The 23,133-nt window shown below is 41.6% G+C and overlaps 2 protein-coding genes across 6 annotated transcripts in view; both read left to right on the top strand.

Moving 5' to 3' along the window:
* Positions 1–4,124, top strand: part of rgs12a (regulator of G protein signaling 12a) — a 46,609-nt gene extending 42,485 nt beyond the window's left edge. For all 3 annotated transcript variants that reach the window (XM_049568775.1, XM_049568776.1, XM_049568777.1), the window contains one exon: positions 2,849–4,124. In XM_049568775.1, the coding sequence (XP_049424732.1) occupies positions 2,849–3,135 (287 nt within the window). In that variant the 3' untranslated portion in view covers positions 3,136–4,124. The remainder of the gene's footprint in view (positions 1–2,848) is intronic.
* Positions 4,125–6,819: 2,695 nt separating this feature from the next.
* Positions 6,820–22,665, top strand: LOC125884051 (hepatocyte growth factor activator). Of its 3 annotated transcripts, XM_049568789.1 has the most exons (15): positions 6,820–7,472; positions 7,575–7,638; positions 8,030–8,123; positions 11,463–11,536; positions 11,626–11,769; positions 13,390–13,521; positions 14,790–14,900; positions 15,240–15,414; positions 16,136–16,233; positions 17,180–17,221; positions 17,350–17,614; positions 18,434–18,573; positions 18,886–19,026; positions 20,487–20,623; positions 22,229–22,665. In XM_049568789.1, exons 1-15 carry the CDS (start codon positions 7,407–7,409, stop codon positions 22,400–22,402), a joined length of 1,857 nt encoding a protein of 618 aa, XP_049424746.1. In that variant the 5' UTR covers positions 6,820–7,406; the 3' UTR covers positions 22,403–22,665. The 3 variants fall into 3 exon arrangements, with proteins under 3 accessions (XP_049424746.1, XP_049424747.1, XP_049424749.1); XM_049568790.1 differs by lacking the exon at positions 17,180–17,221 and having other exon boundaries at positions 22,229–22,664; XM_049568792.1 differs by lacking the exons at positions 15,240–15,414; positions 16,136–16,233; positions 17,180–17,221 and having other exon boundaries at positions 22,229–22,664.
* The last annotated feature ends 468 nt before the right edge of the window (positions 22,666–23,133 follow it).

Below are 23,133 nucleotides of genomic sequence, written 5' to 3'. Positions count from 1 at the left end.
ACCCTGTGATGCCGACATCATTGATTATATCTAATTATAATCAATGTCAGGCCTTAATTGCCAAACACAAGTCGGTATCACGTTCTTGAACTTCAGAGAAGACCTCAGCAGTCGTTGAGAACTCCTTGAATGTGTTTCATGTTCACCTCAGTGGTTCATGTTGCACCGTTGTTATTTTGCTGAGGGTCTGTGTAAGGTCGGATGTTGGAGCTCACAGGCTGTGTTTACATCTGAGCTGAACAGCAGTGAATCACAGTCAGCGCCGTTAGGAGAGTCTATGTGTTGAAGTGCTGTGTTTGAGTCACTCTGGCCTCTGTGTTTAGAGTCTGTTGGGGCCACAGGGTTCACATGAGAAGTGGAGAGTTTATCGGTCATCATAACTTAAATGCCAGCGTCCCGGAAACTTCAGTTTTTAGCCCCGTGAGTGCACTTGCATGAGAGGAGGGAAATGTTGGCGTCCCAATGCCCAACACACCCCCTTTAAATGTGATTTTATGTTTCATTAACTTGAGTTCGGGGCTGTATGATGAGGTCATGCAGCTCTGCATTGTTTGGACTGAAGCACAAGTGGTAATGTTGAAATATACCACATGTGACAACAAGTCAGTGAATGAATACATTTAATCCTGCTGCAATTTCATTCAGTTCGTCTTTCCCAGGAATTGGCGAGTGAGTTCAGCAAGTTTGAGCTGAAGCGGTTATGTCATCAACTTTGTCTTAACAACAGCTGTCCAGATTACACAACTATACTATTGTCAGATTACACAAACATATTACGCTGATGTGTTCATTTGAGCGATGTAGAGTTAAAATGCATGTGCACGCGATGGGTGACAGTTTCTTGTAACATCTCGTACGGTCGTGCGAAGCATCTGGTCATCGTGCAGTCTAATGTGAAGCCAATGCTCAGTCGCCTGAAGATCCTCGAGTCAAAGATGCACAGAGATGGAACGAGTTGTTTGATTCTAGTGACTGTTATATAAAATATATCTGTGAGGACCGTATGTCAAATCCTAAATACACAATTTTGCTCTTAACTGTAGGACTGCTATGGATCAGTCCAGATTGTTTTTGTGTGAGTTGCCGAGCCGAGATGTCTGCCTTCTCGAATATAATGGAACCAGATGACACTCGGCTTGTGGTGCTCGAAGTGCCAAAGAATGCATTTGGAAAAACTCAACAGCAATGTCTCTTTCCAGATATCGTGACTTTGTTACTCAAGATAATCCACAGACCTTGTTGTGAGCAGTTTTATGTAACAACTCTTTTCTGTCTGACTCTTTTCCTTAGCTGGTGAACACGATGGAGCTTCAGCAGCTAAAAAGTCAAATACTTTTCAGAACCTATAGTTAGGTGAATATTGGACTTAGAGCATGTTTATACCTGGTATTAACATGTGTCTTGGGTGATCCGATCACAAGCAGACAGCGCTAATACATGCGTAAACAACCACCATGACACAATGTGATACAATCATTCAAACCACTTGCTGAGGTGCTCTGGGACACACTGACCCATAGATATATAAAGACAACTGGATACAGTGTTGGAGACAGGGCTTCATTCCTTCTCATGAAAGTTGCTCAGTGGTTAATGGAGCCAATAAAGTTCAACTTCACGGGTGTAAAATTGCCCAGATCTCCTCATCACTGGGCTCTAAGAGCGAGCACACTAGAGACTTCACCGGTGGTGTCGCTAACTTCCACTGGTCGACTAGGCTAACTTCTGAATGGATCATGTTCTAAAAGTGAAACAAGTCATTTTGCAGGGGTTGTGACCTTCAAAGCATGTATCTACTGATTGACCTGTAAGTTGTATTTACACAGTTTGGACACTTTGCCAAATTGGCTTCAAAGTCTGGTACACTTGACCAGATATCTTTTGTAATGTGGGTGCTAATGCGTCCTGACGCGTCCCCGACAAGGACTACATCATCAGTGCAGGACATGGTGGTTGTTTTTGGTGACAGCAGGCTAACTCTTTTTAACTTGACCATTTTACGATGAGTTTGACTGTTTATTTCATTGTTTTGCCGAATGGAAGGGTACGTGTTGGATTCTACTGTAGAGATGCACCGATCCAGCTTTTTCAGTTCCGATCCCGATCCCGATGCTGTGGCTTTGATTATCAGCCGATACCCGATACTGATCCGATACCATGGTTGACCTAAAAAGCTATATACCTTTACATGTAGAACAGAAAAGACTAGAGGCATCAGGCATTGATGACTACACAGTTCTTCCCTAAGATAAAATGAAACAAGATGAAACAGATTAACGCAATGATGAACTATTTATTTTTAACAAAAATAAATAGTTGTGTAACAGCAGTTGAAATAGTGTGAAATACTTCCACACAGCAGATTCTCTCTTTCGCTCCATGACATATGATGTAGCTTGTGTCACAGTAGATTTAAAGGGAAAGGATCGCCTCAGCTATAGGTTGCATTTTCCGATACCCGATCTGTTTTGATGATATTGGGGCCGATATTTGATCCAGATATCGGATCGGTTCATCCCTATTCTCCTGAGAGCGACACAACTGCTGACATGACTAGCAAGCACCCCACAAGACGTCCGCTGGAGACGTACAGATGTGAATGGCAATGTGTCCTGGCTGTCCACTTGTTGACTTGTCCACTTTTTGATTTTAAGGTGATGATTTACCAATATGATGAGTTCTCTTTTTTGCTGCCCCCAACTGGCCAAAACAATTGATGATAGCAGCTTTAAGCTTCAAGTGCCTATTTGCATTTTGTCACAACCAGCCTCATAAATATTATCATGGTCGTACACAATGCACCAACTCATCATAAATCCTCCATTTCTTTCTTTTCCCTCATGCACAGAAGAAACTACAGATCCAAACCCTGACACCAAGTCACCCGCCGACAGAGCCGACGTTGCACAGACGGCTCAGGAGGTGATGGACGTGGAGGGGGTTCATCTAGAGGAGGGAACAGTCGAGACATCCCAGGGAGAGGACTCTGAGCTGAGCCTGAGCTTCCAGGGCTACGTCGCTGAGCTGCGGCAGTGCCAGAGCAAGCTGAGGAACGCCCAGATGCCCCAGAACGGCCGCAACCCACCAGAGGGCAAGGACTGCAAGACAGACCTTTACAAGGCCACAATTGTCTAAAGGGAACCCCCACTGCTGCACTTTTTAAGCCTGAGGCACTGTCTTTTGAAAGGGAATTAGTCAAATAATGGGCTGCATGTACACTCTAGAAACAAAACCAATATTATGGTGATAGATATTGTATATTTGTTACGAATTCTGGCGTCCTCTTGTTGATTTTTAGTATTGGTTGTAATTTTTGGACAGTGATATGTTTTGTTATGGTATAGTTTAATAATGAAGTGCAAAGCAATTCTATTATGAGCCATGTTAGACCAAGGACAACCACGGAAGAAGCCTAAAATGAACTTTAGGGTACCGGTTTCTAATCAGGCATGAATTACAAACAGTTTATAAGTTGTATTTAATGGGTTTATTGTAAGTCTTTACTTTCTAGTAAGTCATCAAAACTAATGTGAGAGCTAACTTGAAAGTAAGTTATGCTAATGGACGATATACAAGCCAAAGGGATAAACTATTAATTGTGCAATTAATTACAATTTATAGACACTCTATCAAGTTTGAGAGAAAGATCTTAACCCAGTGTCCACTTACAAGCCTTTCCCCCCAACTTGAGCGGAGGAAGACTGTGAGAAGCAGTTGAAAGCTCCGGAAAAATTGATTTCTACAGCATTACTAAATTATTCATTCATTAATGAAGCTATTTATTACTTACAAACACTAAACTCATTATGACTCAAAGATCTTCGCACAGCGTCCACCTAACCAGAAAAAAAAACTAGTAAGTGAACCTTGAGTTTTCATTTTTTGTCAAAATTTTGCCCCATTAGAAAGCGGTACCCACTTTTGTTGGACCATATGTCAGGAAGGACTCTGTTTTTAGGATCAAAAGGGAGGCAAATCACAATTTTCTTGCATATTTAACTATTTCCTGTATATTATGTTTTACAAATAATACATGATGGTACATTTGTTGCCTGTACTTCCTGCTTCTGTGGTTTTGAGGTTGTCCACATGTTGAATGATTAAAAAGCTTTGATGGCTGTAATTCCAACAAAACTGACGCTTGCTTCTTTTGTTCATTAGGCATGATTAATCCTGGTGTTTCTGACAGCAGGAAAATCCTCACCCTCCTATGTTAACATCTATCTCCCGTTGTTAAAGGAAACCTGAAATACTCCTCTGTTGAATTTTATAACCCCAAGTCTTACATAAGACGTCCGCAGCCCTGAATTCTCCCACTTGTCATATTTGGCCAGCTAAATGTGTTTGCTAAGTTAGTCAGGACTGTCAATAATTAACGGTTTAGTTGTCTTAGTTGAACAATACCCTCTTTAGAAACACACCACCTTCACCTTGGGATTTGTAGTCAGTGTGGACGTGCTGTTCAGTCGTCCAGCCTCTTCTCTGTATTTTTAGCTCAGCATCTGGAGAGAGATTATTGCAGCTGGTGAAAATTAGAGGTTAGATTATGGGACCGGGGAGTTTGTCTTGACACAGCATGTCACTGCTGGAATGCTGACAACACATGAGGGCCCAGCAGTGGTTGGTTGGGCTCTTCACTTTTCATATTTGCATTGTTTAAAGGTGCTGTCATTATTGAATATTTCATTAGAACAGTACTTCCTTCCAGATGTTTGATAGACTCTACAATTGAACTTATCTTAAAAACTTGAGATATCACTCAATGACCCACCTGTGGATGTTTTCATGTCTAGACTGATTCAACTCTCTGCTTCTCTGCCAGTTCACATAGCTGCTACTCTGGCACTGTGTGTGATGGGGCTAATGCTAGTGTGGAATGCACTTTTAACTTGTTTTAGGACTTTTAAAAAGACAAAGTAACATCTCTTGTTATGTCATTAGCTACTTTGCCTTGGTCACATCCTCTGACAGGAAGCTATCATTATTATCAGCAATATATTTCAGGGTAAAGTTTTGTTCATTATGTATTTTAGCTAACTAAGCGTGGTTACCAGTTAGCTTACTGTAAATTTAGCTAACTGCTAAGCATGCTAAAATACTGATATGTTTAATGAAAAATGACACAAAACTTAACTTCTTGTGGAGTTATTTATGAAGTTGTTATGTGAGTATGGCCTACATTGCTATTTAATTTTGGATTTATACTCAATTAACTTAAAATGGCCAAGGAAACCTACGTGGGTTGCATTTCAGCCCTGAACTAGCATTATCTTAAATTAACGCTAGAATAAGACACTAATTGGATTGATTTCAGAATTAAAATTTACTTAAAAGCTATTTTTTATGAGCTTAAATTAATACTCTTGAATGCTGTAATATAAGTGTTGTGTTCTAATGTTGCTGTTATAATGCTGTAAATCACTTGGTTGAATTAGCTAACGTTTTTAACCGTTATTTCTCGTAATGTTACATAGGCCTACTGTTAAGCTAGCTTAGTATGCTATTTGCGTTAGGGACTGTTTGCTATTCATAAAGAGGGGAGGTGGTGATGCCAAAAGGAGGAGGCATGTCAAATATTTTTAAACACAGGTGAGGGACTTATGTTTTGTTTTTTTTTTAATTTTGTCTTCGGGAAGGGGCGCATTAATTTAAATGGTTGTATACAGTGTCCCAGGAATGACTCCTAAAACCCATAATTGAGTTAGCATTTTAGCACTCCTAGTTCCCTTATCTCAAAGTCAAAAGGTTTTTTGAATGGGTTTTTTGTTAGATGCCTGAAATAAGGTCTGTGGTTAACACGCTAAAAAGACTTTCATGTTTTGTTCTATGACATAAAACACATCAGTAAATACCCCACCAGTGAACTTTGAAGCTTTTATGTGTCTTAAAAAAGGCGGTTGCTAACAAGAGGCTAAATGAGACTACAGAAGGCCATCAAGCTGCGCTGCACCGAACACAGCTTTCAGTCTTGTTATGGTGGTGACGTTAGATTGTGCAACTGTAGTGTAAGTTAGTTTGTTTATAGCCTAACATTAGCTTTTTACCTCTGACAATTGCATTTAGGCTTCAATAATCATGATGGTGTTCATTTGTGGAGATGATCTTGCTGAACAAAACGTGTAGGTATCATCAACGTTTGTTTGCCACAGAGCTTATTTTCTGCAATTATCCAAAATCCAATGGAAAATTCGCATAGGCTTTTTGAAAGGGGAAACCAGTGCTAACCTCCGAAAAACATAGTCCTTGAGCCACTCCATTTTTGAGGCACTCCACTGATTTTTAAAGAAAACACGCCTTCCAAATGCGCATATTTTCGTTAAACATCACCAAAATTACACCATTTATCATAGCAAGAAACTTTTAAAACAAAATTATGGTTGGATTTTCGAATTTCCATGTGTCCTTAGGCACATCATGTGGAATGAGTGCTTCCATCAGGGAAAAAACTTAAGCAAAATTGAGCCTGAGACTGTGATATTTCATCAAAATCACCTTGTCATTCATTTAAAACTTGGCCCAAAATAAACTGTTTGCACAAACTAACCAGCATGCACGACATGAGTGGAAAAAAAAAAACCAAGGCTTTCTTTTTTCAATGTCTTTAGCTTTCAACCTTTGACTTTTAAACATCGAAGGGTAAGATTTAAAAATCTAATAACTATTTTTTTTTGTTGTTAAGGGAGGGTCATGCATTTCCACTAGTTACTCAGGGAGGCTCAAGGTAATATATGTGTAGCTTCAGGGAGGGTCAAAATTTTGAAAAACAAAAACAAACCTGAAGTCATAGCCCAGCCACCCGCCTCTGACAAGTTAAGAACACTCCCTTAGCCCTATTCAGTAAGCAATAGATAGGTTAACTGGACGGTCACCTGCAGTTTACAGCCGATGAAAACCGTCAAGACCTATTTAAAGTAGGTATTATTTTCTCAGCAACACATGAAACAGATTTGATATAATCAACGCAAACTAGAAGTAACGTCAGACCAGAGTAACGCGATACCGTTACACGGTCCCAGAGGTTGGACGGGGAGGATTTGGGGATAGATGCAGCCCCATCTCCCGGCCCGGCGGCCCCCACCTCTGCCTCTGCTTCTGGAAAGTTTTGCTCGGTCCTCTCTCCGGGGATAACTCCCAATGACAAACCGTGGGCGTCTGCAGAGAAAGTGCAGAGGGAACACCAGCCGGGACATGGGATGCCTCATAGATAGACATGCCTAATGACGCAACGACTTTACTCAATACAGCTTGAAATTGTGAGGGACAGGATAATACTTGCAGGGTTTCCTACGTTTCCTATGACCAAAAGAAGGCTGCGGACTCGGGAACTGACAGATATAACGTGACAGGCGCACAGACCCTCTTCCGACTTCTGGAAACAAGCCTCTCCGGACACCAGGGACCAACAGATGCAAACTTTCAACATGGCATACCTTCTGTTACTTTTTCTACCTTGTGTTTTCAGTATGCGGGCGGTAAGTTTTAACCATCCTACTCACCTCTGTGCGTATTTTTCATCCACTTTGCGTGCGCAAAGAGCAAGAAACAGTGCAATAACTTCTCTTCCCTGATTACAGCGAATATTAGTCCCTGGGAATGAAACAGTCATCTCCAAAGAGCCATACAAGGAGAGCAGGAAAGGTAGGTTTTACCTCAGTGCTGTGTTTGATTTAGAGGAGAAAAGAGGGAGGGGGATGCACATTGAACTGGCAGTGATTGTGATATATATTCAGCTGCAGTAACAGAGAAAGTTATTGTTGCAACATGAATCTAAAGCATGTGGGAGCTAGTGTTTGTATAGGTCTGTGACCTGCCTTGTAACAGCATGATTTAGCTATCTGAGGAGAGGATCATGGATTTACTGTTCTCTGATCAGAGCTGTGTGCAGAGCCAAAGGAGTCTTTGTGTGTGAGGTGCAGGGGGGAAACCGCACACATGTTTTTTCAGACACTTTCTGATTTCACTCCTTTGTGTTTTGCCCATCTGTGCTCGCTGAAAATCACTAACAAGCTGTTTTTCTCTCTGTTGCCAGTTCTTACTACAACAGGCAAGGAATGCAAATTCCCATTTCGTCAGGGTGGAAGGATTCATCATCACTGCCTCACCATCCTAGCCTCAAAACCATGGTGAGTCTTCATTAGCCAGCCCGTCTGGATCTCCTGTTTTGGTTACCCAAACAATCACTAATGTGTGCGTAATCACACAAAGTTACCACACACCTGACAGGTAGAAGTGCTGCCTCGTCACATTTGGTTTTGCTCTGACACTCACTCACAAACCACACACCTCGTCTACGTCACTCTCACACAGACAGCAGGTGTTTCATCACAGCTGTTTGTATGACTTGCCCTAAAATTGGCATGACCTCCAAAGGAACAAGACACTGATATTTGCCATCAGTGGTAGTGCAGTAATGGCAGTGATTTGACGAAGGGGCCCTAATGCAGCGTGTAATTTGGTTGGGTAGTCGCACCCAATTACAGCTCACAGTAATTAGGGATTTATGCAGCCGTTTCATCAGGAAACATAATGCAGTTTTTAATTAGGTAATGAGCTAATTTGCCTTAATAAATCACTTGTAATCACTAGAACATCATAATTTAGACTTAATATAACCAGCAGTTTTTTAAAGGTGACTTAAAACAGAATGTAGAAAATCTGTCTAAAACGGACAGCCCAACTAAAAGAATTAATATCAGTTTAACTGCAATATATTGAGAGTATTTTCACTGCTTTACCTTAACGTCAGAGAGTAATTTCCAACAGGAGCTCTTCACAGCCAGACTCCATTGAGAAAAACAGTGATTTAACACTGTAGAAAACAGGAGCTGCTGGTCTACTGCTGCTTTGGTCATTTAGTTTGTTTGCGTTTTTGTGTGACTTTGGCATATAAAAGGGGTAGTTTGGATTCACCAAAGTCGCACAATAACTCAGACTAACTAACTAATCAAAGCAGGAGTAGAATGGCAGCTGCTGTCTACAGTGAGCTAAAATGAGTTTTTCTCAAAGGAGCCTGGTGACTTTGACCGGAGTACAGATGGGAAACTGTAGCCGCTAACGCCTTCCCCATCGAAATGGGCTGTCTGACGTAAATGTAAAGCGGTGAAAATACTCTCAATATAGCATACACTTAAATTGATATTGATCTTTTAGGGTGGGACTTTTTTTTAGATGGCTAAAGTACTTTTTGTTTGGAAATTGCTTCGCTTCTGTGTCAAAACTGGGGGAGTGCCGACTGATATCTACTGAACGTGATCTGCTGACTAAGGATAAGTACCTAATATAACCCCACTTCAAAAAAATCTGGCTGTAGTTTAAAACATATTAACTACTTGCAGTTTATCCTAAGGGTGAATAAACAGCTGCCACAGTTAAATCATCGTTTTTAATGCTTCAGATTGTGACACAGCAACAAAATCTTCTTTTTATTAGATTTTTATTTTGGAAAAAAAACATGCTGAAGGGCTTTCCAGTCATCATTCCTTAGAATTGAGACATGGCGGGTGCGTGCCAGCAAGTTGGAGCAACAAGAATGCAATTATATATGGCCCAATGTCTCTGGTCCACCTACACATAAAGTTACTGCAATATGACCCTGCGTGTTTTCACGATGTGCTCATGAGCTCAGTGTCGACATAGGTTTGTCATTACGTACTGCAGATTCACTGAGCAGCGCAGAAGAATGCTGATGTTACTTTGATTAAAGTGGTGGATGATTGACAGAGTTAGTGAGTGTCATGGGTTATGGTTTAGATAGATTTTCCTTTTTTTTCTCACGATCAAACAGGCCTCACAAAAGGCAGCATTTACGTCACAGATTGTTAGAGCAGCTTGTTAGTACTTGAAGGTTCAAAGGATGTAATTTAGGGGTGGGTAAAATCCTCTCTCAGGTAGTTCTATGTCACAATGTCAGTGTATTACACTTTCAGAATCAACAAAGAAACTGTTAATGGATAAAAAAAAACAGAGCATTTTCCTTTTGGTACTAGAGCTAAATGCAAGTGTCAGTGACATTAATATGTTGATGTATAACACAGATAATGTCTACCCATAGATTTTAATAGTAACTAAATATCTGACACAAAGATGGAGCCTATTCATTCCAATGGAGTTGCTCACCTGGTGTGTACGCCAAAAACGTTTTCTAGCTTCTGAATTTACTTCTGTGTGCAGCCTACTAAATATGCTCAATAGTGTTTCTCCCACTGGCCCCGCCTACAAGTTCCCACATGGCTCATAGACTTTACATTGTGATGATGACACAGATCGAAAGTTTTACATGTATAAAACCACCATGAAGGTGTCCTGTCAACAGTTTTGCAGATGTCTCTTTTACAATGGCAGCCTATAGGGAAAATGCTTTCTGGGCTGCAGGGGAGTTTTTTGCTGCAATACTGCGAGTGGCCACTGGGAATAATTAGCTGTAAGGCCGAACGGCTTTCCTGGGGACTTGTGTTTACCACGTTTAGACTCACAGGATGTAGACACTTAATGTATGTTACTGTTTTCAAAATCCCCGTCACTTCGTAAAACTAGTCCTGCATAGCAACGCAAATCACCACACACAACAACAACCTCAAAGCTAGCAACCTACACGCTAAAACATCTTTTAATGTCTTTTTTTTTTTTTGGTGTTTTATCTTCTTCTTCCTACGTGCAAATGTTCCACCAAAACAAGTTCCCAAACAAAACTATTTAGCAAGGGCACCATTTTTACATCATGGGTTTTGCACCACAGAGGACGATTGTGATCGCTTTAAAGAAATACTAACAACGCAGAGCTTTTTTTTAGCTTAGTACAGGATTGCGATGGGTTGAGCCAGACCTTTTTCCAGCATTGGCACAGCACTAAAACGAAGTGTGGAGATAGGTCTGGTTATGCAAGACTAACCATGTTAACTATCTTAACTCAGCATTTTAGCATGCTAACATTTGCTAACTAGCACTGAATACAAAGTACAATTGAGGCTGATGGGAAGTTTTGTGGGTGTTTGATCAAAAACCAAAGTCTGAATGTCTGTTCCAAATCTCATGGCAATAAATCCAGTTGCTGTTGAGACATTTCACACAGGACTACAAATGTCAACCTGCTCATTGCCTCAAGGAAAGTCAGGAAATGAAACAGAGTCATTACAATTTTTTTTTCCCTGTAACCGTGAATGCTTGTATTAATTGCAGTGACAATCGTGCCAAGTGGCAAACTGACCGACTGAGATTGCCATCTATAAAGTATTATCGCTAACTTGGCTACATTTTGCCATAAAGCAGCCCCACTCATTACTTTGCAGCGTTCTCCATGATGGCCTTAGACATCCTGAGATGTTAAAGGTGGCGAAATCTCTAACAGTATCTCACGGTCATGTTGTCATAGTGCCCTACCCTTATTTAACCGCTAATGCTTCTTGGATTTGTAATCCAGGTGACAGACTGATGACTGTATTATATTTCTGTCTCTTCTGTTGTAGGTGCTCCCTCACACATAATTTTGACCGGGATCGGCAGTGGGGCTTCTGTGCAACAGAGGAAACTCAGCCAGAAGGTTACTTTACTAAAGAAGTGCACAGTATTTCATCATTAAACTGTGTTGTTTATCTTCTAACTGTGTTTTTCCTCGTTGATGTGTTACAGTTGTTGTCCACACGTCACGCCGAATCACAGATCCATGTCAGGTGAATCCATGTCAGAACGGAGGCGTTTGCACGCTGATCCCACACAGACCCTCGTTTGAGTGCTCCTGTCCTGAGAGCTTCACTGGGACACTCTGTGAGCAGAGTAGGTGATCATTGTTCTTTTAGGACTGACAAGTATAATACCACTGTTTTGTTGTGTGTGTGTCCTCCATTCAAGTTTTTAATTTGGGTTTTCAATTTTTCTTTGCCATGATGCTTATAGTTTAGTGTTTCCATATCATTGTGCACATAAGACAGCTTACTGTCAATCACCTGATGGCCACAGAAGGAAACAGGAGGTCTCTGCCAGGAAATAATTCCTTAACACTTGTCAACTTATGAACTCTATCATCAGGTTCATGATGTGTAAAGGAAACATGTGCTAACAGGGATATCATTTCACTCTGTTAGCTTTTTTTCCAGTCATGGTGAAAATTGAGCCTCAAAGTTTATTCATGTACTCTGGAAAAAACTGTTTGACAGAATAATCTTGACTCAGGGTTTGATTACAGGACTTTTTTCAGAGCATCGCATGGTCTTCATCAGCAAATGGAGTTCAGTTGGTTGAATTAAGTTGAATGAACATTGGTAAAAGACAAACTATGAGTTCTTGACTGCTACTTGAATCCAGTCTCAAGACCACTTTTTTGAAGTGTTGTGCTTGTCTTGGTCTTGGGCTCAGTTATAGAGTACTGCAGGGATGACTTTTTTGTAGGTCTAAGCAAAAACCCATGAAGAAAAAACTCCACTGAAGTTGAGATAAGGGAACCAGAAGTGTAAAAATGCTCATTCACTTCCACCTTTAAGGACTCTTTCCTGCACCACTCTGTTGAGAAGTGGTCAAGTTGTTTCTGGCTGTTGTTTTGGGATCAGTTGCACAGAATGTTGCATGTTTCTACCAACTTGATGCGTGTAAAAAATACACCTCCCTCCGCCTGTTCCTCTCTGGCAGTGCACCAAGTTTGCAAGCAACACTGGCTCTGAGCTCAGCGCAGTCTGCTAACAGAGCTACTTCAGCTAACTTTAGATGGCATAAATTTCTGAGAGATCATACCACCATGATTAAATTTGACTTCTTCAGCAAAACTCAATTTGCTCTGGACTGGCTTTGACTTGGTCTCGACTGCCTTTGGACTTGACTTGGACTTGATTATGCTGGTCTTGACTACAGCCCTGTGTGTACCACAAGTTCAATACTATACTGAGGTCAGCTGAATCTGTCTCCATTTGCTGATGAAGACAGAGATGTGTTTGAACGCTTTGGCAAAAGCTGATAAGAAGAAAATTATTAGATTACTTTTATAGGATTATTATTTATAAAAGGATTAAAAAGCATATTTGATGTGACATGCTTTGCAAATAATGAAGTGCACATGGGTACTTTTTAAAGTCTTAATTTTACTTGAAATTGTTTTTGTCAAACTGTTATTTCTAAGATCAAGAATGAACTTTCATACCCTCCTTGATGAACCTTCGCCTTTAGTTTCAGAGAACTCTGTAATGAGTCATTTGCAAATAGGTTTCACTTTGCATCCAAAATCATTTGAATCCCAATCAGACAGAACCCAAACAAAACCCCCCCCCACACACAAAAATGTATCCACTTAAAATGCATCTCGCAGAGCTCAGCCATCAAACTTTGCTCTGCACGCTCCATTGAACTCCTCAGCCTCCTCTCACATTTCAACCTATTGCTTTTTATGTGTTGTGTCGGCTTTTACAGAGAAGTGCTATGAAACCGTACACCTGCGCCATTATGACATCGGAGAGTCTTGGGGACGGATTCACCTCCGTAATGTGGAACAGTGCACATGCGTGGCAGGGGAAATCAAGTGTGAGAGGGTTCGCTACACAAGTAAGATGGGCTTTCAGCTGTTGTTCTGCTTCAACTGTGTCTTGTTTTTGCTCTGGGGTCGGCTTTTGTTGAGATGATGAGAGTGAAACCCAAGACGGGAATGTATTTACAATCACTTAGACACTATTCACGTCCACAAACTGTGAGACTGATTGTCAGTTAGGTGAACTTTCTTTACTAGAAGTTACCACATATTAGCTAAGTTTGCAGGAGCGCTTCATTTTTTAATACCTTACACCTGATATATTAACTCAAAACGTAGAATAGCGCACTCTATGTAAAGATGTCTGTAGGTTTTTTTAATTTCACAAAGCCTTAAAAGATACAAGTGTCAGGTCTCCTCCCACCCTGGAGACATGCCTTTTCTCTTTGATCACAGCTCCATAGTTACAAGACAAACCTTGCCATGGAAGAATAGACAGATTATATGACTCACTGTGACTCAGGAATGGTGTTTTAGGACACACCCCATGGGTCCATAAGGTGCTTTCATCTCAATGGGGGGATGTTCGTGGGCATTTAACTGATTCCCTGGCATAAAAGCGAGAGGCACTAAGGTGGTTTCATGCTCCCTGAGCCGAAACTGTTTTTTGTCCTGACGGTAGGAGCTTATCTTACAGTGAAAACAAATCTGTCCTTTAAATAAACGCACCTGCATCTCCATTGAATTGGCTTTCAAATTAAATTAGACTATATTTCCATTCCAAGTTAAATTTTATCTTTTGGTTTAATCGAACTACAAAAAAGACAAATTTAATAGCTAAAACAAGTTTGAGCACAGATAAAAGTTGCATCTCAGTGGTGAGATCTACTTCGTTCAACCTGCCGTTCATGATTTTCTTGCCACTTAATGTCAGCGAATTGTTTCACACGTATTCAACCAGCAGACCAACTCTTTAGGGGAATATCTGTCTCTTTTGCGGCCACTGTGTTTACAGCTAGTTATTAACTTTGTCCGTCTGGTGTCTGGTGGTGGGCAGGTAGTGAACATTCAGTTTCTCAGATCTTATTTTGCGTAACAGCCGTCTGCTGTGGCTGAACATGAGGTTGGTATGAGTGAGCAGTGCGAGTAAAAAGCCAGATATTTCCCTCAAGAGTTGGAGGAGACCAAAAACAGAGCTAAAAGAGAGTGAATATTTGAAAAAAAAAAACCTTAATGCAGGTTTTAACTATTTAAAGAACAGACATATTCCGTTAAATAGCTTACTGTGGAAATATGCAGTATGCATGGTATAAACATGTGACCTGGTTTGCCTCAATGTGTCCAGTGTGCCCTTCAAACCCTTGTCAGAATGACGGAACGTGTCGACTGATCACATCCACCAGCAAGGAAGTGTGTAACTGCAGACGTGGCTACAGCGGTCCCTACTGCGGCCTCGGTGAGTTAAAGCAGCACTGTAGTGACAGGAAGTGATGTTTGTTATGTGTGCATGTTCATACAGCGCATGTGTGTTCACGCAGGTGCTTTTGTAACAATGGTTTGATTAATGATGGCAGATGAAGACACAAGAAAGCCGCTAAACTTAGTGGTTGTAGCCGTGGTAACCGACTTGTTCTGACTGATTTTAGTGTGAAGCAAATAGATCTGTCATCACACATCTGGAAACTGTCTGATTGCATTCATATTGTTTACATACCTGTGTTGTGCTGCGGAATGGAGACTTGATTAAGACGTTTTTGTTTTGTGTGTTTGCGCCTGTGTGTGCATGTGTGTGCAGAGCCAGAGTCCGAGTGCTATAATGGCAGGGGCACAGATTACAGAGGGGTAGTGAGCGCCACGGTGTCCGGTGCCCGTTGTGTGCCATGGAACTCAGACCTACTGTATGACGAGCTCCATGTGGGCACGGTGGTTGCCTCGCCCCTCAGGGGCCTCGGCGAACATGCCTTCTGCAGGTGTGTGTTGAGACATCTGCTAATTCTGGCAGTAGATGTTGTGCTCATATTGTTGGTGCTACAGTGCAAACTGGCTTATCTTTAACGCCAGATTTCCTTTTACTTTTCCCATGAATAATACTTTAAAGCTGCAATATCCAACTTTTTACCCGGGGCTTGCAAAGCTGCATGCTCGTTGTGCCCCTTATCTGTGAAGTTCATGTTCCAACACTTGTCGCTCATGTGGCTGAGCCTCAGATGAAACTGGCAACAATAAAACCACCGTGAGCATTAAAGACGCACATGTTGAATTCAGCCTGTGTATAATAAAAAAAAAAACTTATCTCCCCCACATTCACTCTTCTTCCATTTCTTACTGCCTTCCTCAGTCGTCTTCGTTGCTATGACTACCCAGTGCCCATATGGCAGGCCTACAGCAAATGGCATGTGCCCCAAAACATCAAAGAAAAGCCCATTTCAAGCAAACCTGTGTGCACAAACACTCAAGAGTGTCTGAAACGCTCACACTCAAAGTTGCATATTGCAGCTCAGTGAAACATTACTCCTAATATTTAACACAATTTGTATGTAAAAGCAGAGAAACTGAATCATTCCTCAGCCTCCACATTCAAAAGTGACAAAGCCATTTAGCTGTTGCATTGTCCTGAGTCACGTGTGGTGTTGAAAACAATGGCGCCGCACCTACACACACTCTGTCCGTTGTGTTTCTGTGTGTGTGCAGAAACCCAGATAAAGACAAGATGCCGTGGTGCTACACGCTAAATGACGGCGCCATCTCCTGGGAGTACTGTGACGTCCCCTCCTGTGTGATGGCTGTGTGTAAGTAAACGGGGCACAGGAAAGGAGTTTTGGAGAGGTTTTTTTTTTTGTTGTCAGAGGGCTAATGTGCGTTGAAACATTTTGTCAGGACAGAAATGTCATACACCCGTTTAATCACTAAACGGATGTATTGATATATTTTGCTGCTCTGCCATATGGTTAAAGCATGATATATCTGTTAGCTTGGCCAGGGGTGTTGTTAATACAGTTTGTTTTTCCTCATTTGCCTCCACTTGGAAACAAATTCTTACCACCCCTGACTTATTATTCCTGCTCTTTCAATTAATTATTAACCTTATTTTTAGGTAAGTCAAAGCCAAATGAACATATTTCCTTATGCACCTTATCAAGGATTGCATTTTCATTTTGCTGTCCTTATCACAGACCCCTATTTTAACATTGAACTCATCTTTATAAAGATTGAAAAGCTGAGACTATTTACGAAGGCCACTCGCTGCATCATTCTATATCTTCATTCCCGCAGCCTTGATGATGATATGACACAGTCAGCGACATATTCAAAACAGCTCAACACCTCATTAAATGCCTCCACATTTAATTGGAAATCCAGTGTTTGTGATAAAAACAGAAAGCACGGAGAATACAGCTAATCTCTGTTGAGTCACGCCGCTCGGCAAAAGCCGAAATCAGCCAAGTTGGCTGGTTTTTGGCGGAGCTTTTTTGAAAACGTGGGCTAGATGTGATAAGGGGGAAATGAAGCATGACTCACCCTGAATCAACATGTCATGTCAGGTGCAGCCAAATGTTTATGTGGTGAGTGGGATTTTGCACAGTTGGCTGTCTGTCATAATGCCAGGGGTATGCACAGAATCCACAAGCTTCTCCCATCTGCTGTGCTCTCCTCAAGCATATGATTTTTAGCATGAGGTTGCTCTGTTACTCTGACATTATCACCCTATACAAGAGCTTTTTATGCTTTTTGCAGGGGAGAATCAGCCAGCGACAAAAATGAAAATATTCCGAAGAGGTATTTAGGAAATGTGTTAACTAAATATTCTAGGTGTTAGACCTGTTGTGCTTTGTTGTAGCTCATAGTCGCAGTTGTGCCACTAAGTTTGAAAGAATCATGCCCTTTAACTTGTATTTCTCACGCAGCTTCACCGCGAAGGATTATGCCATTTAATGTCCTGCCAGGCATTAAAAGACGGAGGCCCTCCAAGACTGCAAAGAAGCACGTGTGTGGGAAAAAGCACAAGAAGAGGTTATCGATTGCCAGGGGGCGGATATTGGGTGGAAAATCAGCTCTGCCAGGTACTCACCCCTGGATGGCAGCCATTTACATTGGAAAGTCAGACTTCTGCGCCGGCAGCCTGATCTCCTCTTGCTGGGTCATCTCTGCGGCTCACTGCTTCTTCCGCAAGTATGTCATGAGGGCACTTCAGCTGCAATGGATGCTGATATTTGTATTAGTATCCCTGCATTATTTTAACTATTTTCTGACTGTTGCACCTGAACAAGAGGTCGCAGCTTCAAAGACTTTGACCTCTCAGGATCACAGCTTCACGAACGCGCTATATTTAGCTTGAGTTCGAGGAAAACCTAAAAACGTCTCACGCGCACATGCTGTTTACATGCAAGTGCATACATTTCCCTTTTGATGTCAGTAGGCAGGCGTGTGTTGTCATGTTCGAGTTCAAAGATCCTCAGCTGAAGCATTACATCATGGGATTAGACATTGCTAGACAGGAACGGAGGTGCGCAGAAGACATTTTATCTTCAGAAAGGACACAGTGTGATTTCTGCAAGGCTTCCATTTAACATACTGTTACTGCAGAAAATATTTTTAAAGTAGAAGAAGAGTGCTCTGTGTTCCTGACACCCCGCAGCACAAAAGTGTCGGGCATAATGAACATTTAGCTGTTAATAGAGACTTGCCAGCAGCACTCAAAGTGCCAAGAGATCATTAAATGAGGTCTAACATGGAAAGGGTTGATACTTCGGGGAGTATAAAGTGCTAGACAGAAATCTGCCCTTTAGATATTAATAGTTGTTGTGCAAACGTGAATTTTGAATTAATGGTGGTGCTTCCCAGGGTTCATCCTCTGGGGATCATCCATAGCAAAGTTCGAGGAAATTCAGCTGGCAGTTGTCGAGGTAGCGTGGCTCTGAACTAAAATGTTGGACAGACAGATGGAGTATTATGGGTACCATCGACTGATAATCGTGTGTCTTCTCTCAGCCCTCTGAGGTCGCAGATTCGAGTGGTGCTCGGCCAGCAGAGATTCAACGTCACCGATCCCAACACCAGGACATTTGGAGTGGAGGAGTACATCTTTCCAAAACAGTTCTCAGTGTTTAACCCAACACTACACGACATTGGTAAGCATTAAGATGCACACACACACACACACACACACACACACACACACACACACACCAGTGACTCACATAAACTAGGAGACCTCCTGTCCCCATTCAGAAACACACAAACTCACTTAAGACCCTGGTCTGCGTGCACAGCTGTGCGTCACTGAGCAGCTGTGTCCCTGTGCTCCCCCACATTCACACACACATTCACACACACACTGACTGCTGGGCGGAGCAACACAGTCTCCAAGTCTAGCACTTGTTTCATTATTTGAACTCCACTTTTTATCGCCTGTTTCATCATGTTGCGTTTCTGTTTGGCAGTTCTGATCAAACTGGCGAAGCAGGACGGGCGGTGTGTGAGGAGAACCCCGTTCATCAGACCCATCTGTCTCCCAGACAAAGGCATGGCGTTCCCTGATGACTACTGCTGTAGTATTAGCGGCTGGGGACACATGCATGAGAGTGAGTGATGAGGAAATCATTTCAGTGTCATCAAGACGGCACCTGTCTACATTCATACACCAGAGCAGACAGTTTTTTCAGTATGGGTAGTGGAGCGCCAATAAATAATTCACTTGTTTTTGTATTGGACTGTCAGAGCAGAGCATGTTGGTTGCACTTTAGCTTCATTCACTTGTGTGTTGTATGCATAGTGTATGCAAATACATCACTGCACTTGTGCATGAAGTTCTTCCAAGGTTCTAAGAAACTGCTAACTTTTAATAAACAGATGATTTAGTAAATTTGGTTGTCCCATAAAAACTTGAGAGCTGAAAAATGTCTTAGCTCTTGAAGACGGTGCTAGATAACATCTGTGGCAAGAACAAACCAAAAGCAATGACCTATAAATGGCTTTAGGTTCAGGGCTGTAGCTACCATTAAGGACACTGAGGTTATGTCCTTTTGTGGGAACTTTGGGGGGTAGCAATGGATGTATAAAGAGTCCTGGATACAGTGTTGGAGGCAGGGCCCTGTTCATTCTTATGAAAGTTGCTCAGCTGGTGCATGAACCAAAAAAAATTTCGACTTTCCAGGATAAAAATTACCCTGATCTTCCACATCCATGGGACCATAGAGCAAGCACACTAGAGACTCTGGCTGGCCGAACGGATAACCTCCGGTTTAGGCCTTTGCTAACTTGAATGGGGTAAAATAATTTAATCGTGCAGCTCCTCTAGACTGTAGAAATGTTATCAGACAAAATGCATCAAATCTCAATAGTGAAACGATTCATTTAATGGGTGTTGTGATGCTAAAAAAAAATAATCCACAGATTTACAGATGTCTCTTTGACATTGTGAGTCTATTGGAAAAAGTCTTTCTAGGCCCGATGGCATCATGTGACGGACCCGGAAGTTGTAAATCCACAGTTGTGTGATAACTTCCCAATATGTTTCTTGGAAAGAACAACATATTTCGGTATTAATTACAAGGCAGTTATTTCAGTTAGAAATTAGTGTGTTGCGTTTGTTGATTTTTCACGGCCCTGCACACCCACACAGGTGTTTTCTGTCACTCTGGATAGGTAAACCTTAAGTGAGGTTGAAATCGGGTGGAGCTATGCTGGAAAATATGTGTTGTCATAAAGTAAGAACAACAGTGTAAATTATTCCACCCTGACTGATGACAAAGCTCACATGAGAGTGAAGTGATTTCAATAAGCACAGTCAGTCTGAGCCCACACAGTTCTAATCAGACATTAGTGGAAGCACCTGTGTGGGTGGACTGTGGGTGTGTTGGGGTCTTAAATACAATGTGCAGACAGTGTAATTGAAAAATCAACAACAAACTGACACATCCAAACAATAGTAAACATTTAGATGTATTTTTTGTGTCCTGGGCGGGGCTTGGCGTTGGCCCTGTTCAGGTCATAAGTCGACTTTGTTGTAATGTAATGAGTTATTTGTGCTTTATTTTGACAGAGGCAGAAGGTTACTCTAGTCTGCAGGAGGGTGGAGTGAGACTGATGAATCATGGCACTTGTAAGGAGAGTTACGGTAACCATGTCACTTCCGACATGATCTGCGCGGGGCTCAACGGCTGTGTCGACGCCTGCCAGGTAGGAAAACATTTTGAAAACAAATTGAAAGCATCCTAATAAGTTCATTTAGTCTGACATTATTGGCATGACTTTTGTAATTTTAGTCAGATTGTGTTGTTTTTATGATTGTTAAAGCTAAAATTTCCCAATTTGCATTATTATTTAAAAGCATTTCAGTTAAAGGGATAGGTCAGATTTTTTTAAGTGGGGTTGTATGAGGTATATATCCATAGACAGTGTATTACCTACAGTAGATGTTGGTCGACACGTCTCCAGTTCGGAGAAGCAGGCAGAAGGACTCACACAGCAGCTGAGCATTGTACTGCTGTGGACGGGGACAGCAGCAAAACATATTTTAGCACCTAAAAATATCAAATACAGTTTACAGTGTATACTGTATTGAGAATTTTTTCACCTCTTCACCTCAATGTAGATAGCCCGTTCCAACACGGAAGCTGTTTTAGCTAGCTGAACACAGGAGCTGCTGCTCTACCGCTGCCTCGATCAGTTAGTTTATTTGTGCTACTGTGTGACTTTGGTGAATCCGAACTAACCTTTTTTCCTGCCAAAGTCACACGATAACACAAACAGACTGATCGATGCAGCGGTAGACCAGCAGCCCTCTTGTTCAGCGATGTTAAATTACTGTTCTTCTTATGGGAGGCTGGCTTTGAAGAGAGGAATATCAAGGCTTCAGTTGAGCAAATTTTGCCCCTAAAGAATTTTTGATTTCTTTCGGGGCGACTTATTTCAGGTAACTATAATACATTCTGTTGCTGCCCCCATTAACAACAGTGCATTGCTTTAATGTTGGTCATCCTGTCTGCTTCTCCAAACTGGAGGTGTGGTGACCAACATGTACTGTTTGTAATATGCTGATAAATACCTCGTACTACCCCACTTCAAAAAGTCCGAACTATCCCTTTAAGTGTCAGAGCAGTTGTGTCAACCACTGCCTATTTTACTCTTCACTCTCAACAGGTTATATGCCAGCATTAGCTTTATCAGTTGGCTCCGTTAGCTTGTTAATACCTACGTCTGGCAGTTAATAGATGTAACTATGAAGTAAACTTAACTTTATGTAAAAATTAGTTTGTGTGATACACCACATTTTAATTTAGTGATGCATAAATCTCCACTTAGTAAATTCTTACAGTAAAACAAGTTTAAGTTTGCTTTATGAAGAGATAGGGGAACACTCTGCTGTTTTTTCAGTCCTGTTGCTCCTGAGTGTTGGAAGTTAGGACTGATCATAAAGTGTTCCAGGGAAAAATAGACTCCTGGAGCCCACGTCATTGCTGACCTCCTCCCTTGGCTCTGAAAGGGTCGATATCAGAAAGTTGACTTGAGGTATCAGAGTAACGGAGTGGCATTTAAGATGGCAGCAGGGGATTCTCTTGAGTGGAGACTACCTACTCAACCTGCGGTGTAATAACATTTAAGCTCCTTCCTCTTGAATTAAATGTCACGCTTATCTGTTTACCTCACAGGTGGAGTGCGATTTTTACAATATATTAGGTTTCAAGCGTGTGACTCAGCTGTTTGTGTGACTCTGCTTTGATCTGTGCATCTATGTTTATGTGTGTGGACTGTATCTATTTTTTTCCCCCCATGTTTCCCCAGGGCGACTCCGGGGGCCCTCTGGCTTGTGCGAGGAATGATGTCAGCTTCCTGTATGGGATCATCAGCTGGGGAGAGGGCTGCGGCCGCTCTGGAAAACCCGGTGTTTACACTAAAGTGGGGAACTATATCGACTGGATCGATTCAGTAATCAAAAGCAGACCAAAGGCTTCATGAATGGACATGACCTGGACAGTAACTTTAATATGTGAGATATTGTACGATATTGTATTTTAACTGTGTTTATTTTTATTGCTTCTGGAAGTTTATAGATTATCTTTTTTAACTGTGAAACATTTTGTGACTGAATAAACCTTTACTGACTTGATAAGGCTGTGAGTGTTGTTTAATTAATGAGCTCTGTTTTAGAGATCATAACTGTAGGTGCACTTTTAAGCTTTTTCCAAAGCTATCAACCATACCACACAGAATCCCTCTCTCTACAGAGAGAAAGTCGACCATCACAACAACAATGGCGGACTCCCCAGCTCTGCTTGTGCTGCTCACCCTATTGAATCAACGCTTCCCCATCATAGAGTAGATTTACTGTAGCAACTCCACCTCGTCGTCCGTCCAGACAAACGTTTGTGCAGTTGCCATTTTGTTTGTTTATACATCACCGCTCTGAAGACGGAAGCATAAGTGTTACACCACCAACTACCAGCCTGGCATGTATACTGCAGTGTTTTTGGTCATTTTTGCGGATCTGTGTGCACGGCGATTGTTATCAAAACGTTGTCTAAACACGGAACTTTTTTCAAAACAAAAATGAGAAATGATTCTGTTTTCAGTGGATCGTTTTTGTGTAAACATGGCCTAAAATTGTGTGTTCCAGTGCTTAAATTGTGTGACATTAATACTAGGTGAGAGGGAAACAGCATTTCAATTCTCTGTATGTCCTGCACATA

The sequence above is a fragment of the Epinephelus fuscoguttatus genome, linkage group LG23, assembly GCF_011397635.1.
Source record: "Epinephelus fuscoguttatus linkage group LG23, E.fuscoguttatus.final_Chr_v1".
NCBI classification, from domain to species: Eukaryota; Metazoa; Chordata; class Actinopteri; order Perciformes; family Serranidae; genus Epinephelus; species Epinephelus fuscoguttatus.
This window is presented reverse-complemented; position numbering and strand designations above follow the sequence as displayed.